The 24,689-nt window shown below is 44.0% G+C and overlaps 1 protein-coding gene across 1 annotated transcript in view; it reads right to left on the reverse strand.

Annotated features, from left to right (window-relative positions):
• The window catches only part of ITSN1 (intersectin 1), a 207,935-nt gene that overhangs the window by 34,462 nt on the left and 148,784 nt on the right, over positions 1–24,689 (reverse strand). The window contains exons 23-28 of the mRNA XM_014786824.2: positions 24,165–24,247; positions 19,939–20,105; positions 16,675–16,720; positions 14,236–14,357; positions 10,878–10,995; positions 8,740–8,931 (exon numbers count right to left, since the gene is read on the reverse strand). Coding sequence (XP_014642310.1) covers positions 8,740–8,931; positions 10,878–10,995; positions 14,236–14,357; positions 16,675–16,720; positions 19,939–20,105; positions 24,165–24,247 — 728 coding nt within the window. The remainder of the gene's footprint in view (positions 1–8,739; positions 8,932–10,877; positions 10,996–14,235; positions 14,358–16,674; positions 16,721–19,938; positions 20,106–24,164; positions 24,248–24,689) is intronic.

Consider the following 24,689-nt stretch of genomic DNA (forward strand, 5'->3'; position numbering starts at 1 on the left):
TAGATGACAGCAGCCACCCATTGGTGGTCCCATCAGCAACTCAGAAAAGAAGGCTCTGGTTGCGGAAGGCTTCCCTGAGGAAGTGATGGCTGAGCTGTGCTAAAAATGGAGCACAAATAGGTATAAATGAGGAAAGGGAAAGGGAGGGGGCTGCCAAATGGGCAGGAGAAGATGGGACTAGATCAGGCAGAGCCTTGCAGACCAACTACAAGATTTGGGTCTTTATCCCATGAGGACTAGGAATCCCCTGGATGATTTAAGCAGAAGTAGTTGGCTTTTTAAAATAGCTCTCTGCCCAAGGTGTGGAGAAGAGGCTGGAAGACGGTGAGTGTAGAGCAGCGACCTGTTAGAAGATTAGTGCGTCCTTACAGGAGGAGCAGGAGAAACTCATTCACCCTCAGGGCCTCTGCACTTGCTGTTCTTTGGACTTAGAATGCTGGTCCCCTTGATCTTTGCACACTGACTTCTCTGCAGTCAAATCTCCACTTCCATGTCACGTCTCCAGGAGGCCTTCGGGGGCCATCCCATCTGCTAAAGCCCGGCCTTCAGTCACGCTGCCCCATTTCATCCATCACTAGCTGAAATGATTTTGCTTATTTGCCTGCTGACTGTCTGCTCCAGCTCCTACAACCTCACCTTCCGCTGAGCACAGCCCCATCACCTGGTTCCATATTCCTCAGCCGTGACTCTCAGGGAGCAGAAGAAGTTGCTCATGTTGCAGACTCTCAGGGAGCAGTTCAGGAGAGAAGCTGAACTGCTTGCTGGGGAAACACGAGCAGGCTGGGCCTCGACACAGCAAGGGATGGGGGAGGGGGTAAGGGGAGGGAGCGGGGGAGGGAGAGGACGTGCAGATGTACTTCTGCCCCTTGAGAGCAGAGTGGGGCGAGGGTTCCTACTGGAGATCACACCAGTGGAGGGCTGTTACTGAGGATTCAGATGTGTGGGGCCTTCCCACGGGGACCTCAGAACTCCAGGGTAACGCCCCAGGGAGGACAGGGGCATGCTGGCTTCGCTCCTCTGCCTGGGGAAGATTGTTGGGCTCGCGCTCTGCTGGAGGCCCAGCAAACAGCGCAGAGGCATCCGAGGCCCAGAGCTCTGCATCCTGACAGGCATCTCGGGGTGTGGGCAGTGGGGCAGGAGAGAACTGACCTCCCGGTCTCTAAGCGTGCTGGGGGTGGCTGCTCTGGAGACAGCGCTTTGGGGAAGCACCCCCTAGGGACACATGGCCCTTATCTAAGCTGCATGGTTGCTTTAAAAACAAATGAGCTGCTGGCAGTGTTTGGGGGCTGAACGTTCCAGTCTTTGCTGGCAGGAGAACACAAGGCCACAGAATGCAGAGATGAGAAATAAAGGACCCAGTGACTCAATGCATCTGTGACAGGTTTATTGTGGAGCGCTGCCTGGGCCTGCCAACACAGACGTGACATTTAAAAGCCTTGCACATTCCATTTGCTCTGTTGGCCTCCCCACCGCCAGCCGTGTGAAACACGGGGCAGCTTCTCCCCATCCGCCAAGAGTCTGCTGATGAGGCTGTGGCCACAAGTCCAGAGTATCACTGCATGTTTAGGGACCACAGGGAGGTGTTTGAAAATGCTGCTTGCTTTGACACAGGTGGGCCTCCTGCTAATGGAGAAAAGGGGGCCCTGATTTGTGCACAAATGAATGAGATGTCTGAAAGTTTTAAGGGAAGCTGTCCAATCTTTTCTCTCTGAAACTCCCAGCCTGCAAAAGCATGTCTTCTGAAAACTCTTACAATGCACACAACCCAACGTGCTGAGTTTAAAGCAAGCAAGCATGACGCCAGTTAAATGGATTCCGTGATGCTCACTGACCAGGCACAAATGCCTCTTCTCTCCAGCAACAACGATAACAAGGCTAAAATCTATCGGAGGCTTACTATCTGCTAGTTCTTATTATTATCTCTCCATATGTAAATGAGGAAACTGAAGCCCAAAGAGATTAAGTAACTTGTCCACCATCACACTCGTAAGTGGCAGGGCTGGGATCTGAACTCTTGCTCTGAACTGCCATCTTGTATCACTTCCTAGCCTCTGCAAGGGCCCAGGAAATGGTTATGATGATCTCCTCCGCTCCCACCTATTATCTGCTGATAGGAAAAGAAAATGTTCCAAAATTTTAAGAGAGTCAAATACTACGCTGAACTTGTAGATTAGCTGTGTTATTATATATGGCATGATGTTTTTCTGGCAGAGGCCAGGAATGAAAATTGAGAAGCTACAGCAAGACATGTTCTTAGGCTGGCACAGAGCAGGGGCATCTCTGGCAAGCCTGTGTCTTTGGAAGATCTGCCCGCAGTCGAGTGAGAAGGGATAAAGGTTGAGGAGGCTAGCTGCGTCTTGAGCTTGTGTGTTGAGAAGGTGCAGCAACGTGATGGAATCCTCACCACCAGCTCCAAACTCCCCGGCAACCCCAGCAGTGAGAGGACCACACGAGGGAAGAGGAACCTGGTCTCCATCTTTCCACAGCTGCAGTCACTGATTATGTGGAGGTGGGCAGCTCTGAGGCCTTGGCATAGATAGGGCTGTTCTCAAACAGTAGGACATGAAAGAGGACCAGGGTGGGAGTCTGGGAGCTGCCTTCGAGAACGTCACTGTAGCTCCCAGACCCTCAGCTGAGAGGGTCAAGTGCAAGGCTGGTGTCCAGTTCTCCAAGATCTCAACTTCACTGACTAATCCTCAGGGAGCATCTCCGCACACACCCCCCCCCCTCCCGTTGACCTTTCTGCCTTTCCTGGTGGGGCCTGGAATGCACCCAAGTGGATCACTGTGTGTGACTGCGTGTGACAGGGACGTGGAGGGGAAAGGACAGTATGGGATATGTAAGGGGAATCAGTTGTTCAGCACTCTGAGTGACACAGCTTCCTTGATGAAAAAAGGCAGATGAAAAGGACCTTTCCCGCTCCTGGGTCAGTTAGGAGAAACTACATCAAGAGGAGGATCTGTTCAACTTAAAAAAAAAATGATGGGTTGAGTCAAAGGAAGGGACATTTCCTCTTTTGAGGCTTGCAACATCACCCTCACACTATGTGCCAAGCAGATGGGGAAACAGCAGCTGTCAGCCTCTGCCAGAATCTTCTATAGAGTGCTATTTATCTGCTTGCTGGCTATACCGTGACCTCACCATTCAACCCAGTTACCAAGCTACAGACCAGGCATTTAAGTCACCTGTTAATCACTGTCTCTCTGCCTGTGTGTCTGTCTGCCTGGCTCTCTCACATACACACCCAGCCTGCTGACAACATAAAACAATAACATGATAGCTTCTAAGAGGTAGTATGCATAACAAGAAGTTGCATTGACACACAACAATTTTATAGCTGATTCTCATTTTTTACAATCAAAACCTTAAATTTTTATGACTGGAGTTATATCATTTAAAAATGCCTGGGGGGGCCGGCCCCGTGGCTTAGCGGTTAAGTGCGCGCGCTCCGCTGCTGGCGGCCCAGGTTCGGATCCCGGGCGCGCACCGACGCACCTCTTCTCCGGCCGTGCTGAGGCTGCGTCCCACATACAGCAACTAGAAGGATGTGCAACTATGACATACAACTATCTACTGGGGCTTTGGGGGGAAAATAAATAAATAAATAAATAGAAGTAAAAAAATAAATAAATAAAATAAAAATGCCTGGGGAATTTTCAATTTAAAACTAGACCCTTCCTGAGAGGCAATTGAAACCTCTGATATGGAAAAACGACACCAGGAAACATTCCAGAAGTCTGGTTTTTATGTGTGAAGTTTTCTTAAAGAAATGCCCAAGAGAACTCTGGCTGAAGTGAAATATCCACATAAAGCTATCGTGGTCTTAGATCTTACTATGTTTCCCTATCCTACCAGATCCAAAATATCAGACATTTTGAAGAAGGGACTATTTTTCCATGCATCTTTGGGACCTCTGGCATTCCATGTAGTTTCCATAAACATTCTCTTGGGTATTTTTGGAACCAAAAAGAATGAATAGGATTAACTTATAATTTTGCTAGAAGAAAAAAATGAATAATCACTTTCTCTCAGAGATGATTTTCAATGTGCCAGGAAGCAGGACTGACTGTGATGTGTTAGGCCCGTTCCCCAACTGAGACATAGGTGGGTGCTTCCCCCGTGCTGGAAGGGAGACGTGGCCCAGATGAAGGAGGTGATGCCCTGACATTCCCGGTCTTTGGCCTCCTTCACAGACCAAGAGAGCAAGAGACTCCAGGAGCAGCCCCTTCCCAGGATACTGTTGCTTTTGGGAAGCTGACATCTAAGGGAAAGGGACCTGCCAAGACATCTTGGTTTCTTCTCCGAGGGGGAGGCAGTGTGTACCAAGAACTGGAAATCCGGTACTTTCTTCTCTTTCATTAATCATTCAATCCACTCATTCATCTGAGGACCTAACCTATGACGTGCCAGGTGATCATACACTGTATTAGGTTGAATTACTTGAAATTGCAGTTTTATAGGTAAGAAACAGGAATATTGGCAATTTCATATGGTTAAACCTACTACTTCAAGGGTTTCCCTAAGCTAGTGTTACTAGGTTTTTCTTCTGATGGTATCAAAGAAAGTGTAGAGATCCCAGCCACGATTTGCTATGGGAGTCTGGGTATGCCTGGTTCCCTTCCAGAAAGAGGGTGGGTACCATTCTCCAACGTACACATAACGGTGTAATATTTGGTAACTTTACAGAGGAATGAACCCTTGCTTTATATTGGCTTCTCCCAGACACCCCTCTATGCAGAAGCAGTCTGGGGCTTGGGCCACACGGCCCTCACTCCTTTCCTTCAGTCCTCTAGGTGCTGCTCTGCAGTGTAGAGAGGCAGCAGCCTTAGACAAGCAACTCAAAATAGCAAAATGAAGGCAATCTCATTTGCGTTTTTCTCGTCCGTATGCCACTGGAGCAAGTGTACCCAAAATTCAGTTGCAAAGATAGCCTCACAGACAAATCAACACCAATTATGAAATTAAATGATTTAATGATTAGTTAATTTTGTTTAACAAATACCACCCCCCCCCCCAAAAAAATCTGTCATCTTACACTCTGGGCCAAAGGAGATACCTAGTGTCCCTTCACTAATTTAATTAGGAGTAAGATGCTTTCTCTCCCTTTTATTCAACTTTTTCTTAACCAGACTCTTTGATAACATGACTAACGTAGTGTAACCTAGTACCAAATTGCAGAGTATGAAGAATAATCAAGAAGAATAAGATCAAGTATAAAATATAAAACCAAGGTTCTGGGACACTTTTTATGCTGCAGATATATGGTATGCGCTTACTAAATGATTAAGTTTACTCAACAGTAGTTACCAGAACAATCTCAGTAGCTACCAACAGGGCAACCTTTTTGGCCATGAGCAACCAAGTGAACATTAACCACAGTGGCCAGTGACGGGAGACCAGGGTTTCTCAACCTTGGTACTGGTGACACCTGGGGCCAATCATTCTTTGTTGTGGGGGACTGTCCTGTGCATTGTAGGATGTTTAGCAGCGTCCCAGCATCTACCCACTAGATGCCAGGAGCCTTCCCTCTGGTTGAGAAGCACTGGGTCAGATACTCCACAATCAAATGCAAACTGAATGATTTGTGAGGGGAAAGAGCAGTTTCCTGGAGGAACAGCCTGTGTCAGCTTCACAAACCAGAAGAAAGCCTAGAGGAATGGTCTAAAGAGAGGGTATTACGGAGAGAAACAGTTTTATAGAGTATTATAGAGGATTACCCACCTTGACAATTGTCTCCCTTCTAGCCAAACTCAAGGCTGGAGAAGAAACATTGGCTTATACAGGTGAAGGGGTCCTGGGCAAGAGATGGGACTTGCTGCCTCGGTTGTTGCTCCACAAGGGGTGGGGGGACAGTGACAGAGATCTCTCCGCCCACCTCTAGACCTTTGCATGACATCTTTGCCTAGAATAGCCACTTCTCTTCCCAGCTTCATCTGGCTCCTACTTATCCTTCAGGTCTCAGCTTAAATAGCACTTCCTCTTGGAAGGGTTCTGTGATCCCCTCCCTGCAGCTGCCCTCCCCTGCCCCATCTGCTCTGATGTCCTGCTCAGTGTTGCCCGGCATCCACACTTCCCCTAGCACAGAACTTATCACCTGATTGCACACACACCACTTATATGTACATGGACTGCAGTAGTTTGGATTTCTGCTCATTCCTCCCATTAGAACTTGAACTCCATGAGGATGGGGACCCTGTTTTTACCAACTCAACAGCACACTCTCCCCAGAACCCAAAGGGGTGTCCACACCTGGTGGATCGCTCTAAAATATCTGCTGAATTGACAAAGGAAATCACTTTTCCACTGAATGGCAGAGGAGGACCAATAAGCGAAGTTCATGAACAGAATCAAACATGTGGTCATCGTGGCAAACAGTTTCATCAATGTGTACACTGGTTTATTTCTGCAAAGGCAACGAGCCTGGAGTGTGCGAGGCAGAAACGGATGGTGAACAACAGTGTAGAAGAGTGAAAGTTTCCATCTTTACCCACATATCTTTTGGATCTTCAACAGACCCTTATTATGATCCATCTTTTGGACAAATGTTTTGTACCCTGAGTCAAGTCACACACCTGTTAATGTATCAATAGCATATTCCAACGGCCGGATGAGACAGTTAACTGCTAAGCTGGGTGGCAGTTCTATTCTTCAAAACCAGTATTATAAGGGACAACTGTTTACATGTTGATCAGGAAGGGGTGGGTAGCAAGGTAAGAGGGAGGGCCGTTCAGAGAACACTCAGTGAGGATCTCATGTCTGTATTTCAAAGAGCACACGTCATAATGGACACGTGGGCAGCAGGCCACATCTAGTCTGTTCGCCTCCCCATCACCACTGCCAGGCTCCAACATCAAGAACACAGAGACATTTCCGTCTAACTTTTATATGAAGAATTTAATTATCTATACACATAACTAATTCAAAAGGTTGTATTACAGTTGTTAAAGCCGCAGGTTTATATATTTATATATTTTACATTCATATCCATGAAAATACTGCAGCGCAAGGGAACGAGGAGGAGCGGTCCTTGTTCTCGGCGCCACGTGAGTGGAGAAGGACCTCGACACAACCGCCAGCACGGAACCTCCGCAGGGAGAGGCGGCAACACAGAAGGTAACTACAGGTTAAAAGGCATTAGTAGGACTGGTAGGTTGTGCTCGAGGCTTTCCTCACCCTGTCTTCTGTGCTGTCAGCAACAGGCATTTTTATTGAGAGCTTCCAACTAGCATTTACAAGACAAACATGGCTTCAGCTACCACATCTAACACGTAAACGGACCACGAGCTCCGTTCCATATTAATCTGTAGAAATCCCACAGTCTCGTTAAAAAATGTAAACATTGGAAATTAATTGCAGGGAGACTTCTATACATTCTTTCTTGTCAAGAAAATTACTTGTTCAAAATAGGTCATTCCATGAAAAGCAACTGGAATAAAACTTCATGTCACAGAGACTAAGCAGAGATGGTAGAGACTGTTGATCAGAACCACCTCAACGGTGTTGACTATTGATGTGTGGTACGAACACACGCAAAATTAAAAACCCAGAACAGAAAACACCAACTCAACTAGATAAATCTGAGACCGAGCAAAAACACAGGTGCTTTCGCATGTGGCTACAGGGTCACTGTGCAAAATAAAATTAACGCAATATGATTAGAGCATCGTACAAGATAATAGCTTTTGCCGTGGAGAAAACGAATTTCTTATGTACAGGATGTATTATTACATGCTCAACAGGTACATCTGATACACACACAAGCACAAAACACCTTCTCTTTAATTGGGCTCATTCTACACGTCTTTAAAACAGATATACTGAACACCTCTGTACTTCTATGGTAGGGGAAACACCCAAACTACACAATTTAGTTGGTAACACTGGACAAAATGAAAAAATACATCAAGTCTCAGATTTATGGACATTTGGAACATTTTTTAATAGCACATGCAGCATTCTTTGATAGTGGGTCTTTTTGCAAAACCAAAATAGCAAAGAAGTTATTTTTTTTATTAAAAGGCTAAAATATATATTTTAAAATAATTTTAAAACTACTGAAAGCACCTGTGCCAAGGTGGGGGAAAGTCAATTTGTCACTAGGAAAGCCACAAAAGGACCCACTACCCTGTGTATTTTTGTAACTTTTGCTTCTATCTCTGTAAGTAATAACTCGACATTGCCATGACATGCAACTAAGGTAAAATGAGGTAAACTGCTCTGCAGTGAGTTCTTCTACTCAGAAGGCAGTAGGTGATCATGCTGGAAGTCACATGATCAAGGCTGCATCTCCCATCATCCCTCTGGGCAGTGATATGGGATAGTGGGTCTCTTTGAGGACTTTCAAGCCTGAGGGGGGGATGGACAACATATGATTCCTAGAAAAAGGAGGAAAACAACACATAAGCAAAACAAAACAATGAGCAAAATTCAAGCTAGGAAAATGAGTCAGGCATGTAAACAGCATGGTGCCAAAATGATTAAAAAAAAAGAAAAGAAGAGAAAGGGGGAGGGGAGGGAGGGGACATGCTACAGAAGGAATGAAAAGAAAAAAACAAAAAACAACAAAAACCCCACGAGATAAAGTCTTGCATTACAGAAGGTCTTCAAAGAGACTGTTGCGAATGCAGCAATGGTCCAGCTTTCCGCTCTGCAAACAAAGCTCAGCAGAGTCAGAGCAATGCCGCACGCTGACCGCGAGATACCAGAGAGGAGAGGCAACGAAGCCGCCAGGGCACTTACATTGCTGGCTTGGGTCCATGTCCGTGGTCAGCTTCACGTAATTAGATGGGAAGAGCCCCACTTGTCCGTTGACTTCTCCTTTCCACCAGTCAGGGTCCTCCTTGTTGAGGACGTTGATGATCTGGCCCTTGTTGAAGGCCAGTTCGTCGTCGTTCTGGGCGGTGTAATCGTACATCCCGATCACCTGGCACACTGCAGGAGACAGGGCCGGGTGAGCTGCCGCACAGGGGGCAACTGGGGGTCATTAGATACTCTCATGTGGGGTCGGCCCGGTGGCGCAGCGGTTAAGTGCGCTCGCTCCACTTCGGTGGCCCGGGGATCGCAGGTTCGGATCCTGGGCACACACCGACGCACCGCTTATCAAGCCATGCTGTGGCGGCGTCCCATATAAAGTAGAGGAAGACGGGCACGGACGTTAGCCCAGGGCCAGTCTTCCTCAGCAAAAAGAGGAGGATTGGCAACAGACGTTAGCTCAGGGCTGAGCTTCCTCACACACACACAAAAAGATACTCTCATGTGTTATGTTTGTCCCTTCCAAAGAGGGCAAAATGAAGTGGAGGGGCTCTGATGGGCTTTGTGCAGTGTGGGCAACAGAGGAAGATGAAGGATTAAAAACCAAGACAACAGCAAAAATTCTAAGTCTTTGGTTTTTATAACGTCGTCTTCTTTTTCATGTTTACTTTGTCAGCAGAAAATGTACAATGATAATTGAAGGCTTCCATGGAATCATTTCTATTTGAGTGCAGGGGAACTCCTTCAAAATGCTGACTCCAAAAGATCGGCCCAACTGCACAGGACAGCTGTGTATCATGGGGACTTGACTATAGTTGTTTTTTTTTTTTTAAGGTGGAAGGTAATTATCATCTGACCTCAAAAACTCCAAATCTGAGCAAAAATCAAAATCAGTTTTTTATACCGCTGTTTCTTTGCATCTCAAGGTTTTGTCTCAAAGAAAGAAATTTCCACATTCAATTTTTTCCCCAATTTCCAAATCTCCAAAATGCAAAATTTTCCAATTCAATTATTCTTTTCTCATTTTCCCCCAAACCTATAGGTTAAACTGTTTTCATTCTGTGGCATTTTTACATGTCAGATAAGTCTGCGTAGTTAGGATGTACCGCCAATTAATCTTTCTTAATCAACCTATAAATAGGTTTAGGTTTTTCAAATTCTCCAGGTAATTCAACCACTTCAGCAAATTATTTCTGTGGGTTTCAACCAACCTGATGAAGGGGACACTGCCAGCCCTCCTTAAAAGAGAGGAGATCCAGCTGGCACCACACCCCTCTGCCCACACGAGGCCACAGCTCAAGCAAAGAGGCCCAGCTGGGGTCGGGAATCAGTCAGAGTTTGCCAATCCTTTCATTTCCTGCGAAGGCTGCCAAGTTCTAATGTTATTTCACTGGGGATGTATAGCATAGACATATAACCACAAGCTACCGGAATGAAAATTCTGCATTTTCCACAAATGCCACCCAAGAACTAGTGGCTTAAAGACCTAAAGCAATACTCTGCTCCCCTAACCTCACCCATCTCAAAGATTACTGAAGCATCTAATTTGGTCTCTTCAGTCAGAAAATAGCCAACCGGCTCAGCTGCAGGCCCTCTGTTCTTTTTTCGTCCTTTGGGAGAGTGCGTGCAACATCCTGCCCATTAAGCGAAGCCCCTCTGTTCGCAGGAAATGTCACAGGGGAGTTATTTTAGTCTTCAGTGAGCAGCACGTTACAACCCACAGACCCCGTGGCCTCCAGCTCAATCTCCTGACCTATGTAGACCCCAGCCACTTATTTTTAGGAGTCCCTTTTTGTCCCCTCACCCTCTAGCCCAAATCCCCACTTAAATAGCTGGAAGGAAATCAAGAGAAAAATCTGGCTTTAAGGCCACAGCATTCATAACTCCTTTAGGAAAAGAGTTCCAACAAGGGCTCTGTTGTGCCCAGCACAGCAAAGCCGCTGAGATATTTGGTCCTTTTGAGAAACATATTCCATATCACATGAGCTGGGTGTCAGCCCCAGCAAGCACGAGAGGTGCTCACAGCAGATGTGAAAGGCAATCTCAGATACATCAGGAGAAAACTGGGTGGAAAGACCCGCACGCCACACAAACCATTTTCCACGTAGAGACTGTACACTGCTCACCTGCGGAGACTGCTGTCGGTTTCGCTGGCTCAGTCGGAGTGATTTTGCTTGTCCCAGGGCTTAAAAGCTTCACATAATTAGCAGGGAACCAGCCTATCTGCCGCTTTTTCCCACGTGCCTAACAAAAGAAAAAATTACATCAAAATGTTTAAATGGTTCATGTTCTTTCATGATACAGTTTGCTTTGTAACAGAGCTAAAGTTTACATATAACTGAAAAGCAAATGGCATTAACAGTAAAATCAATGGATTACTATATTACAAAATGAAAATATTGTAGCTGAAATTCAAATTGTGGCAGTCACTGGTCAGCAAAGCCTGAAATGTTTTTGCATGGGCTGATGGAATGGACCACAATTCAGGGTACAATGCAGTGTGTATAGGATAGAAAACTCTACTCATGGGACGTTAGCTCTCAGCTGTTAATTTCAGGTAATGCAGAGATTATGGTTAATGCTGATATTATATATGGATTTTAGGAATAATAATAATTAATAATAATAATAATAGCAGTCAACACTTATTGGGTGCTTTTTATGAGCCAGGCCTGTGCTAAGCACCTTATCTGCATGACAATTCCAGAAGGATGATAATATTACTATTCCCGTTTCCCAGATAAAAAAAGTGAGGCTCTGGGCCAGCCAGGCAGCACAGCAGTTAAATTCACACACTCCACTTCAGCGGCCTGGGGTTCGTGGGTTTGGATCCCAGGCACAGACTGACACACCGCTTATCAAGCTATGCTGTGGCGGCGTCCCAAACAAAGCGGAGGACAATGGGCATGGATGTTAGCCCAGGGCCAATCTTCCTCAGCAAAAAGAAGAAGATTGGCAACAGATGTTAGCTCAGGGCTAATCTTCCTCAAAAAAAAAAAAAAAAAGAGAGAGAGGCTCAGAAAAGTGAAAATCCCAAAGTTACAGGCTAGTTAATGACAAGCCAAGATTCATACTCACGTCTGCGCTCTTTCTGTGGATAACAGACAACTGTAGACATAAGGCAATGTACACACAATAGATATAGAACACAAGGAGTCTAGACTTGACATTGTTTTCAAAGGCCACCAGGCCTACGTGATGACCACAGCCACACTCTTCACTGCCATTCGTTTCTCCTTGACTTGAATCTAATTCAACACAAGATCCATTCACGTAGAGTTCGCACACAGGTGTTGTTGGAAAGGGATAGTACAGGATATGGAGGAACTTATAACAAAGATGGTGAGCGGAGCCTCGCAATCAGGACACAATTGTATGAGATGGAAAAGACTCTAGTTAGGGTTCATGAGAAGTCATAACTACGCTTCTGCATACCAGCAGGAACAGAGAACTCAACACAATTTACACATGTGTACGTGCATACACATGTGCGCACATGCCCTCTCACACACACACACACACACACACACACACGATATCTCTAGAAGCAAGGCTCTCATAAAAACAGTTCCCTTTGGGGACAGGGGTGGAAGGGAGACATTTGAATCCCCTTTTGTAACTTTTGAATTTTAAACTATGTGAACATATTACCTATGCCAAAAACAAGGAAATAAAATTAAGAGAAAAGGAATCTTTTGCCATCTTTCCTCTGCCTTCCCGCCTGGCAATTTGTCAAGAAGGATACTTCTGGCTTACTTTTAGAACGCAGATCAAATTTCACTTTCCCTGTGGTCTGACAGACTTCATGCCCTTGGCTCAAGGACCAATGCTTTTATTTTTGCAGTGAATCTGCTGATGATCGACGCCACTCATGTACCAGCCCCACATGCATATCTATCTAGCATCCTGCCATAAGGCTCAAGTGACTCCACTATTTCCCCCACCCCTGCTGTTTCACAAGGGCAGAATGCAGAGTTCACTGGCAATTCTCTCATTTGTGTGTCCACCACGAGAGAAACCCTGGTTCAGGCACCAGAAGCCCTCTGGCTATGCAATTTACCCACTTTACTGCGGATTGCAAGAACCACTCAAAACTCTCTTTTCAACAAGGTACTAGGAGTGTGAGGATGAAAAACCATGGTTGCTGCCTTCAAGGAGCTGATAACCTACATGCGGAAATAAGAAATATGCATGGAAAGCTAAACAATAATACCGGCATCAATATTAAATACCCAGAGTGGTGCAGGCATTAGGGCCACCATAGTTTAAGGGAAGGAGATGTCACTTCTGGTGTGATGGTCACAGAAAGCTTCCGGAAGAAGTGGGATTTGGCCAGCTCTTGAGGAATGGGAGAGAGGTGGGACCACCACTTGAGGAGACATGTGATGAGCAAGGCAGCGAAGCACAAGGGTCTGGGGTGTTGACTGTTCTCAAGAGAGCAGATCACCAAATGAGGCTGGAGTGGAGATGTCCTCGATGAGGGGTAAGACTGGTAAGGTGTATGGCTGATGAGGGAAGGAGGCACTTGTGGGAAGCTCTCGCCAGCAGGCTGAGGAGGAAGAGCAGTGGGAGTCACTCAAGTCTTCAGAAGAGGAGAGTGACCTATGGCTCAGAAGGCCAATTAGGGGACGACAGCACGACTCTACACAGGGAATGCAACCCACCGGTCTGAAGAAGGCTTCTCCTCACCCAGTGAAGGAGCAGACAGGTTAAAAAGAAGAGTGGATCCCGAGATCCCAAAGGTCAGATTCCTGAGCCAGTAAGATGTATCTGGTCAGCCCGGCTGGACAGCGTTTTTATGGCTGCCCAGCAGCGAGCTCCCCAGGGGAAGTTTCACCTTTGCTCCACTCCAGGGTGTGCCTTCCATTCTGGCCACGATACATTTCTTCAGTCCACCGGCTCACTCTGTACTCTTCTGACACTTTATTTTTTAATTAGCTGCCCCATATGCACAGAAAGGTACCATTCCTTTCCTCAGCTCACCACAATACAGACCTTTCCCTCCTTGACCAAGGTTTGCCTGAACAAAACAGTGAACTGAGGACGGACACACACACACACACGGGAACTAAAAATGTGATATAGCCGTGTGGCTTTGAACGCAAAGCAGCCTGCTACTATACCACACCTTATAATGCCACTGATGGAAAGTTCTGCTTCTACAATACCACGACACTGAAGGATGACTCTACACAGGTGTCCATCGTCAGGAATTCTCACTATCCCAACATTCACTATCTGAACTCAGGAACCAAACGGATTTGGAGAAATCTTCAGAAGAATCCTTAGCTCTCCAATTCTGCTACTGGCTGTCCGAAGCTTAGGACACAAATAGATTCAGATAACGTGGTATCTCTTGCTCTCCAAACACAGGATTTAGGCAGTGTGGGGTTATTGGTACTTTGCAATGAAATCACGGCCCTTTGAGATTTTGTGTATTCAAATTTGGACAGAGAATTTTAAACAAATGGAAAAGACACTAACTTGAAGCTCTCCTTCCCACCATCCACCTGGGTTCTTTTTTCGGATCAAAATCAGCTGACCAGGGGCCAGGGTAAGCTGCTCCGGACCAGTAGCAGTGTAGCAGGCAATAACCTGGGCGATTTCTGAAAGACAAGATCAAACATTGTGGTGCACTGTTAGAGTCAGGAGAAGGAGATGCGAAGGAGACACAGCCACCTCCCACGCTCACAGATTAACATCATCAAAGCCCATGTATTGGGGCTGGTTCTCTAAAAGGCTCGATCACCTGCTGTTCTATGACCTACAGCGCAAATGCAGCGGTCGAGGGCTTGATCTTTTGGTTCTGCCCAGTCTGCTCTAGCAGTCCCTCATCATCTCTCGAACTTACCAACTTCCCTCCACGATCCCCCTCCTTCCCCCAATTCCCGCGCACCTTCTGTCCCAGCCGCTCCCACAATTACCGTGAACACCCTGAGGCCGACAGCTGGGCCTCATTGCTCTCCACCCCACCCTCTGCCCCCACACGGTGCTCAGCGCACAGTACACTCGAGTGTGGTTGGTGAAGAAGGGACCTCATGAAGCTCTTGCACCCGCCAAGCACAGTAAAAGAAATTCCAGTTTCTCCAGAAACCGTCGGGAGCGTGGCACTGGCTGATTCAAATTTGTGACTTTAGACTCTCACCCCATCCAAAGACCACTTTCTCTGGGGCTCACATTTTGAGGGTGATCCCTGAATATCACGTAGGAATCACATCAGTGCAAGTTACTTCTTTTTATTTCGAGTTAAAGGAGGAACCTGGAGTTAAGATGGGGATTTTATACAAAAACAACAATTTAGCACAGAAAAGAATGTAAAGAGTTCTGTACTTTTCCTGAATGTTAAAAATCTCATGGGAAAAATTTCAGCAGTACCACAGACCAGGCTCTGAAAAGCACATTCCTACTGGCACAGGAGGTGGAGCATGAAAAGACAAAATCCCTCTCTGACTGAATGCTGGTGTGTCTGCAGCGAATGCTTTCTGAACTTCTAGAAGTTCACAGAACTAGAAGTGACAAAGAACTAACTGTTCTATTCCTCTATGCTCTCTGCCCATCATAATCGTTCTTGACAGGGAGAAAGGAGTGAGGTAAATGTAGATAGAAAGAAAGAAGAGAGGTAAAAGGCTCCATCCTCTGACAGTATTTCCTACCTCTCTAAGAGGCACATTAGCAACCCCCTATTCCCTGCTCTGCAGTCAGCAGCCAGCCGCCATGCTGGGAGCACTAGGCCCCCATGATGCAGGCCTGGCCCTGCCAGATGCTTCTGAGAGCTGAGGGGAAGCAAGAAAGAGCCCAGATTACATACCCCTTGGCTCTACTGAGCGCTCTTCCTAAGAAATCTGTGCTGGGGCTAAGAATTCTCCCCAACACACCAAGGACTAGCTTTAGAGTCTAAGAGTTTTCGGTTTGGAGAAAGTCCAAATTAGTGTCCTATTTGGCCTCAGATGTTCCTACTCCTCAAAGGACCTGGCAGGCGTAGCCAGTGATCTGCCCCGACATTCTTTTCTGTCTTTTGTGTTCCTGAGCAGCTCCCTGGTTTCAGTGCAAAGTTAAGTCCATCTGGACCCTTTGGAATGACAACTTAAAATGTAGAATACTCACAGTTAGAGATTTGACCCAGGTCGTCCAATGTCTGAGTCTGACTAAAATCCTACAACAACCTGAGAGCCCACTATTCCTGGCCAGGTAAGCCCATCAGGAGCTGAGCACCAGACACAGATACGCACAGCCCTCTCTCAGCATAGCGCTGACTCTTCCCAACCTGTAATTTCCTAAGGATATAACAGCAAAATGGCTCCGATGACCTAGATGAGGAAGTCGTGCAGTACCAACCATATCATTTCACATCTGCTGCTTCCCTCTTTCATTCTTCTATGTATAGAACATGTGATTTTGTTTAAATAAACAAAAACACTTTGAATTCAGAGGGATGACTATAATTTTGTACCTTCAATGTGTACCTGAGGAAAACCACCCAGTGGCTTCTAAATTAATAGCACCTACACTCTGATAATATTTGTCACTCCTCTAATCTCCACTATTTATGTCCTGGGACTGAATGTGCTGTCAGAAAAGGAAAAAGGGCTTCCTGAGCCTAATAACAGGATGACTAAGCAGCAGTGACCCCAAGCCTACAGCTCCATGCATCACAACATCCCACCATCTTGCCTGAGTTATTTCTTCACGACCCAAGAGGACATTCCGTCTGGTAATGTCCCCACTCCCCGTGTGTGAAGCTAGAGCCATATTTTATAACCATATATACATTACTAATGGATCTCAAGGAAAGGATCTACTCCAACCACTCTGAGGAAACATTCTTTTGTCTTTTTTTTAGGCTTCTGGCCCTAATAAAGATTGGGAGCAACTATCAATTACATTGAAAACATTGAAAAATAAGCATCAGGGTTTGTAACTTACCAGGTTTTTTTCCTAAACTCCCTGTTTTCCCAGCAGTTCCAGAGCCCTTAAAACAGAGCAAAAGGTCTCATTTGCATACTGAAGAGTTTTGGTCATGCAACTTAAAAAATGATTAGTGATGACACAAACCCACCTGAGCCCCTGAATCCCCCTTTTCATTCTGGGAAACACAGTACCACTGTATCTCCTGACTTTAGGATGGATACCAGGAAAACACGCGACAAAGTAAGTACTTTAAAGCATGCAGCTTTTACTCTCTTTAGAGAAAAATCAGCCAAGTACGTGGCGCTATAGGACCCAGAGGGCTCAGATATGACTGCGTGCGGCACAGGCGTGTCCTATCCCTGGGTAGAATCAAATGGGGGGCCACGCTAGGAAGACCACTAATCTAGTCCTCAACACTAAGCTCATGCTTTATGCTCAAATGGTTAATTATTAAATATTTCACACATAAAAAGCATAGAGACTCTAACAGACATCCATGAGCCCAATACCCAGATTTAAATACATGAAAATATTAATATTTTGCTACATTTGCTTTAGAGCTTTCTTTTTTTTAAAAAAACCTAAACAGTACAGTGGCAATTCAAACACCTGTTTCTCCATCCCCTTCACCTCTTTATCCAAAGAGGCGGCCGCTCTCCTGTGTATCCCTTCCACCCCAATCTTACACTGTTTAAACACTGCTCTATCAACGCTGCATGCACAATCCATAGAAGCAGACCAGATTTTTTCCAACTATTAAGTGTTCCAAAAGTGCTCTGGGGTTGAATTCCTTCATGGATACTCATGGAATTTTAAACCAGCTGAGTAACCCAACAGAGACCTTGAGTCAGGACAGGGGCCAGACTGTAACCTGTCATTACAAAGGGCTTTCTTCTGAATTAATTTTCACCCCTGCATCCCTATCTTTCAGTTAATTAAGTATCCCAATTAAAACAAAACAAAAGGCATAAGAAACTAAATGAGAGTTACTGTAAGAATAAAAATATATAATTTATCTACCAGGAACACAACTTATCATAGTCCCTTTATTTTGGTCACTGAAATTTAATAACCATTTAACAGGGAAGATTGAGTTAAAATTTTTACTCTGATTGTGCTTTCTGTATTAACAAAGTTATACAATACCAATCTCCCTGGCTATTTTTACAGGCTATGTATCAAAATATAGAAATTCTAATGAAACAAGATTCCAAATGACCAGTTACTTTCCCAGTACAGGCTTACAAGACACTCCCTATATTCCATAAAAAGAACAAAGCATTTGACAACATCCAATGATACAGTTCAAGCAGCTTCAATGTGCCCTCTTTTGAATACTACAGTCAGCTCATAAGCTAAGACGTGTACAGAAGGCCAGCTTCTGTCCTGGCACTCCTCAGGACTGCGGGAGAAAAGCTGCCCCAGGCTACGTGCCCAGCCCTTCTCCCACAGAGAAGGTAAGCAAGGCTAGCACAACCTCTCCCAGGCCCACAGGCAAGCATGGTATCTGAGGCTGGGTCTGGTTTTACGTTTGGCAGGCTATTTTCCTCATACTTTAACTCTGTGTCCAAGTCAGATGAAAAAGCTGACGTTTTAGATTTTTTTCATTATTATGAAATATAATGTAGCTAAATGTTTGTCCAAAGTCTTCAACACTGCTAGTTCTTCTGTGGCTAATAATTTAAGACTGTGGTTAAGAAGGCACCTTACAACTCAGCTTACCTTTAAAATATGTCACAGTATATTTATTTTTTAATTTGCTGACTTCAGATGGTTTTTTATAGAAAACTATAATTAATTAAAATGTTTTACAAGCAATGGCTTTTGCGTTTTAACTGATCCAAAAGGTAAAGTCACTTAAGAGTTTTCGTGCCTGGTAGTACAAATCGAGTATTTTTCCCTACTTCCCTGAAATATCATCTGTGTGATTCTTATTGGATCCAACTGGCTGGCCTGGAGAAGAGCTTAATTCTCCCTCTCCAGGTCTGCAGAGGGACCCGCTGTCTTATGGAAGAAGTACTTTCTTCCCAGCTTCTGCCAAATTCTCCAAGGGTAGGCAGTCTTATGCAAATCCCTCCAGGGGAATTTCAGCAAGCTGCTCTCAAGACCACAGCAAGGGAAAACAGAAAAACAAAAACAACAATAATGACACTGCCTAAAAAAATAAACCCAAGCGAAATAAAACTATTCCTGGGAACTGTAGGTGGTACAACCACTGCACCATGTCACCAGGCCCAGCCTCGCTCCCCAAGTGGGTACTGGGGCCTGTGGGCGAGCCCAGGTCCACCCTCCTACCGGCATTCAAATGAGGCAGAGCAAGCTTTGTCCACTCGCTTACATAGGACAAAGCGGCCTCTTTAGGTGTTTTACCAGCCTCTTCCCTTCGTGCCTAGGAGGTATGAGGAGAAAGAGAAAGTAACTGAATTGGCTGCCTAGGCTTAAAAAAATTAAAAAAAAAAAAAAAGAGCCAATTCTTGTTGGTTTATTTATGTATAATGGATGCGTTACATGACTACATTTACACCCTGAAATTCTTCACTAACCTGAAATTGGCCACTACAAGACGGGCTCCCATATTCTGGTAGGCCCACCCCACCATTTCATTAAACTTGCACTATCTCAAGACCACATGTTATGCAACTGAATTTTTAGAGCCCCACTTAACAACAATGGAAGCCATTTCTAATTTATAAGGATAACAGCATTTAAAATAAATTCAGACCCCAATCAACGGAGATACTAAGGTGTAGCCAAAAGTGTACCTACCAGTCTCATAGATCTTGAGTCACCCTACTGTTTAGGCAAAAATATAAATTTTAGAAACTCTCTACTGCCCAATATTCTGGGGCCAGTATCACCAAATTACTTTTGTTTACATGGGCAAAATATTTGCTGTGTATCTTTCCCACACAGCAAGTGTGTGTGAAAGTATCCCAAGTCAGTGACCATGAAGACCTAATCAAGAACATTTACTCCAAATCCTAAGTCAGTTACATGCAGGAATAGAGATAAATACTGAATGTTAGTTATCCCAGCTGATGCAGACCAGCCTCATTACAGGCAGCCTCCACTTAGCCCCGGGGAGTTCTTCTACTTATGGGAAGCCAAGGCTTACCCTGTAGAACCAAATGACAAGTTCAAGCATTATAAGTCACTGTATTTGCTGTCATGTTCCAGAACTTAGCAAAACCCAACAAAGTGTTCCACCGTCAAACATCGTGACTCCCCGCAGAGAATCACTGCACAGAAAGGGAGAGGAAACAGTTAATGTGGGTTTACCTCTGAATCTTTAAGCCTCACATAGTTAGAAGGGAAGACTCCGGACTTGTCGCCCACTGTTCCCGTCCACCAGTCACCATCTTTCTTGGTAACCAAAATCACATCCCCTTGCTGAAAGGTTAAATCGCCTTGCTCAGAACTCTCGTAAGTGTACATGGCAATAAATTCTGGTGGGGAGAAATATTGAGATACGGAGAGAGCTTGATTGTTTACAGAAATCCCAGATAGCTTTGCAAAAGCAAGTTTACGAATAAGGAAGTTAGGATAAGATCCATTCAAGAGAAAGGCTAGTCACAGATAAAACACAGAGTTGCAGGACACCCGGGCTCAAAGTCCCCAATTGTTCATAAAAATTCAGTAACCGTAGACAGGGAGACAATTCCTGTGAAGACCCAGCCACAGGAACAAAAAAACCAAATGCATGTCTATCGACACTGAGGACTGCCCAAGAGTGATCTCGATTTAACGTCATGATATCCTTTTAAATGAAATTAGTTTTTACATTTACTTTGATATTTACTGAGTACCTCCATTGTGCTGAGCACTGGGTTAGATGCATTCCCATGCAGGCACATCAAATATCTTTCGGTTTTGAGGGTACCAAGTCACAATTTTAGAAAATCTTTAGATATGGTATATCCTTCATGTAAATTAAATAAGACAGATATTTCATTTTTCAAGTGTCTAAGTGAAAACTTATGTCTTATTGTGCCATATACCCAGATGGCAGGAAGCTGTTAGAACACAAAATAAAAAATATACATTATTTAGTTCATTTTCTTTCTTTTGTTTTTTTGTGAGGAAGATCGGCCCTGAGCTAACTTCCAAGGCCAATCTTCCTCTTTTTGCCAAGGAAGATTGGCCTTGGACTAACATCTGTGCCCATCTTCCTCTACTTTATATGCGACGCCGCCACAGCATGGCTTGACAAGTGGTGCATCAGTGTGCACCTGGGATCCGAACCCCGGGCCACTGAAGTGGAGTGCGTGCACTTAACCCCTATGCCACTGGGCAGGCCCCTACATTATTTAGTTCGAAATGGGTATCTACTTGTCATTTAAGCTCGTAAACAGGTTGAGTGGACTGATGATAAAAGTAAAGTCTACTCAATTCCAGAAAATAGTCAAGCCTTTCTGATTAAGTTGAAAAGACAAATCACAGTATCTTATATTTTATTACTCATGTAATTTAGTCTTAAAGGATAAGAACTAATGTTCTTTACCGTCTTGAAAGTGAAGTGTGAACATTCCAGAGGAAATTTTTCTTTTTAATTATAAATAGCTGATTTTACTAAGGCTTAGAACCAAGTCACACTCTCAGATCACCAGACACAAAACTCTAGACACAGGATAAAAGATATAAAGAAAGATGAACATAAGTTTCTTGTTTCCACTTTTTCTCCATTTCATCCTAGTTTTTTGTATACTTTTTAAAAAGCAATAAAAAAAATCACCAATTTCTCGAAAAGTTCATTTTTATGATGCGTGATGTATGCTTCCCGCTAAAATTTCAGACGGTCTTCAGATGCAGAGCCTAATGTTAATTAATAGGCAGAAATTTAGCATGAAGGAATCCTTTGGCTAATTATAAGACCCTCTGCAGGCCCTAATGAAAGCTAAAATAAATACACAAAAAACAAAACCCCCTAACACGTGTGCTAATGTGGGCAGCTCTACAACGTGAGAGAACTCGCCACGAGCTTCATCTTCAGCAGCGCGGACCTGTAGGCAGAGCCAGCAGCGACTGTGGATGAGCGCTGAGCCCCACGGCAGACACAAGGTCACCCGGGTGTGCGAGGGAGAACAGAAGACTCTCTGTCTTTAGCCCTCCAGCGCTGGTAACGTACACCTCCGCAGTTAGCAGTGGAAAAATGATTTCCCGCACAAGGGAATCAAAGTTCGGCAGCTTTAACAAGGGCATTCTTTTTCCACTCATATATTCCTTTTTCTGATTTCTCAATATTCTGACCCTTCCCTTTTCATTTTGCTCTGTGACTTGTTCCTTAGCTCATGTTTGGCCATTTAAGATAGGAGCCTTGGCAATCAATACTTTTCCCAGTGATGCTTGCACTTAAAAGTCACTTTCTCAAAGATGGATCCAAATTTTGAAGTAACTTTCAAAATGCTTAAGAAACTTCAGAAGCATGAACTCTGGCTGAACTTAATAGTGTAGTATAAGACACCAAGGAGACCGGGAAGGCTGGGGCTGTACTTGCCCTGCTGTGACACAGGCATCTGCGAAGCTGCCTCTGGATTCAGTGAAAACCAGGACACACAAGGACGGATGCGCAGTGGCCCCTCACCACTTAGGCCCTCTTCGTGAGACATCTACCCCAGGGCAGCGGCCATCCCCAAGCCGATATTTTAAGAGCTACCCAAAGTGACACTCTATTTAATCTGGTTTATGGTTTATTTTAAATTTGATGACATTCAATGTAGCATTAATAAGCAGCTCATTAATATATGTAAATAGCTTTTCTCGGAATTTCAAACTCCAGTGTCCTTCCACACCCCTCCGGAATGCTAGCAATCCTTCCCAATATTTTAATACCTAAATCATTTCAAAATGGATGCAATAAATGTCAACTAAGATTAAAATTTAACTCACTTCTGTTGCCCAACTTTAAGTACATGTGTGGTTCACCTGTGACCTATTTAATTGAGGCCTCAAGTGTTGAGGTCTCTGTACATGTTTCAAAACAAATTGACATTTATCAACGCTGCTGTTAGATGAGAAGGCTCACTGCGTTAAGGGGCTCTATCAATAATCCAGTAAATGAAGCAAAAAGGAAGTAAAAGTAGCAGACATTTACTGCCCTTTATTCTAAAAGCTTTATACATATTATCTCATAATCCTCATAATAATTCGCTTCCTCAAGGGGTGGTTATTATGCCCACTTTACAGATGAGGAAGTTAAGGCATGACCAAAATATATGGTTACTAGGTAAGAGAGCCAGAATATAAACTCTGGCCTCCAATAAGATTTAATTGGATATAACACACTGAATTTGGAGGGATGGGGTGTCACAATCTGCTTTATACAATACTGACTGCACATGCTGTGTTTAAAAGAGCTTTTTGCCTTGTTCTAACAGTGGAGAAAAAGTCATTAAGATGATAAGAATGTACAATGAGAACTATGCTAACGATTATTTTGGAGGTAAAAGCAAAAACTGGATGCAATAAAAGGCTGGATTTGTTTAGGGATGATGAGGTTCTATAGCTATACCTATCAACTAAAAAAGAAAATTCTAAAACTCCTCTTAAGAAAGTAACTTTGTTACTCTGAGTATGAAATACCATTAAACCTTAATTCTTGCCATCTCCATTGGAACAACTATTTCAATAATTCTATCTTTCATAAGGCAAGGTTTCTAAGGAATGCAACCATCTCCTAATGGCAAACAAACTAAATAAAACATTCTATCCTCATATAATTTATTCAAGGAACTCATGAAAAATTACTATATAATTGGGTAGATATTGGTTCAGACTTCTGGACAGAGAGCCCGTCTGACTCGGGTAGCACCCTTCAGTTAGTACTAGGATAATGGCTAAGCTGAATGTAGAAAAGACATGAGATTTTTACCATTAGAGCCCAAATTATGTAGGTTTTGTTCATTTTTAAACCCATACCATATACTGGCATATATAATCCTTAGGATTATGTCACAAAGTAAAGACCCGGAAATAAAGCAATTGCTTGCGTAATAAACACTCAAAAGGAATTTTTTAGGCCTAAATAATCTGGTTTGGTTATTTATGTGGAACATGGAAACTGAACTTCTGCTTCGTTTGGGGTGGTACCAATGGCAGTGATGGTGCTGTGACAGTGTTACGGGACTGTGTATTAACGGTTTTAAAACAAAACACTTATCTATAAGCCAAGAACAGACACAACCACAACTCAGCTAAAGACATGCTCAGAAAACCTGACCCTTAGTGACTGATGGGCCTCTTTCAAAAATCAAAGGACTCATAATCAAATGTAATTAGAAAATTCAGTTTTAATCATCAATATATCTGATGGTATTTTGAAAGTCTCCATAAAGCACTTTGATTTTGTAATGAGCTAAACTTTCACTTTACCTTAGAGTTTAATATATTGAACATAAATTAACGTAGTCTATTTTAAAATGAAATCCAATCGTGTTTCAAACATTTACTGTTTGTCTTACGTAATTTCCACGACTTCCTACAGGATACATTTGACTCAGATATCTCACCTTCTCCTGAAACGGCTGGCTTGGCTGCAGGGGAAGCTACTCTCTTTAGACAGGCAGGACTGTCGGAAGAACCGGATTCCATGCTGAAAGAGGCGAAAAAAGAGCATTTTAATTTTTATCTTAAAAGATGACACTGATTTTTCTCTTTTAAAACTGTTTAATGTTTAAAACTTTGAACAATCCACAGCTGAAATAGTTGCACTTGGCTAAGTTAAAACACATGATAAGGTGCTACAGAAGCAAGATTCTAGCTCACATTCCTGTCTTTTAGCACTTTGCTGTGCTAGATACACAGCCAACATATTGGTCTATTTCAAAGCACGACTGATGGATTCTCATCTGATATTTTTATCTTCTTAAAGCTCATAATTTGTTTTGAACATCTATATGGTTGGAATAATTAAACAACAACCTTGTTAACGTTCCGTGCTACAATAAGACCCTAATGAGGAAGATAATTCATGCTTCCAATTATTCCCCCAAATGCTTTGGGCCTCTAAGAATTCATGTGTACCTGGCACAGTA

Source organism: Ceratotherium simum, chromosome 27 (genome assembly GCF_057802395.1).
Source record: "Ceratotherium simum simum isolate JZ-2026a chromosome 27, ASM5780239v1, whole genome shotgun sequence".
NCBI lineage: Eukaryota > Metazoa > Chordata > Mammalia > Perissodactyla > Rhinocerotidae > Ceratotherium > Ceratotherium simum.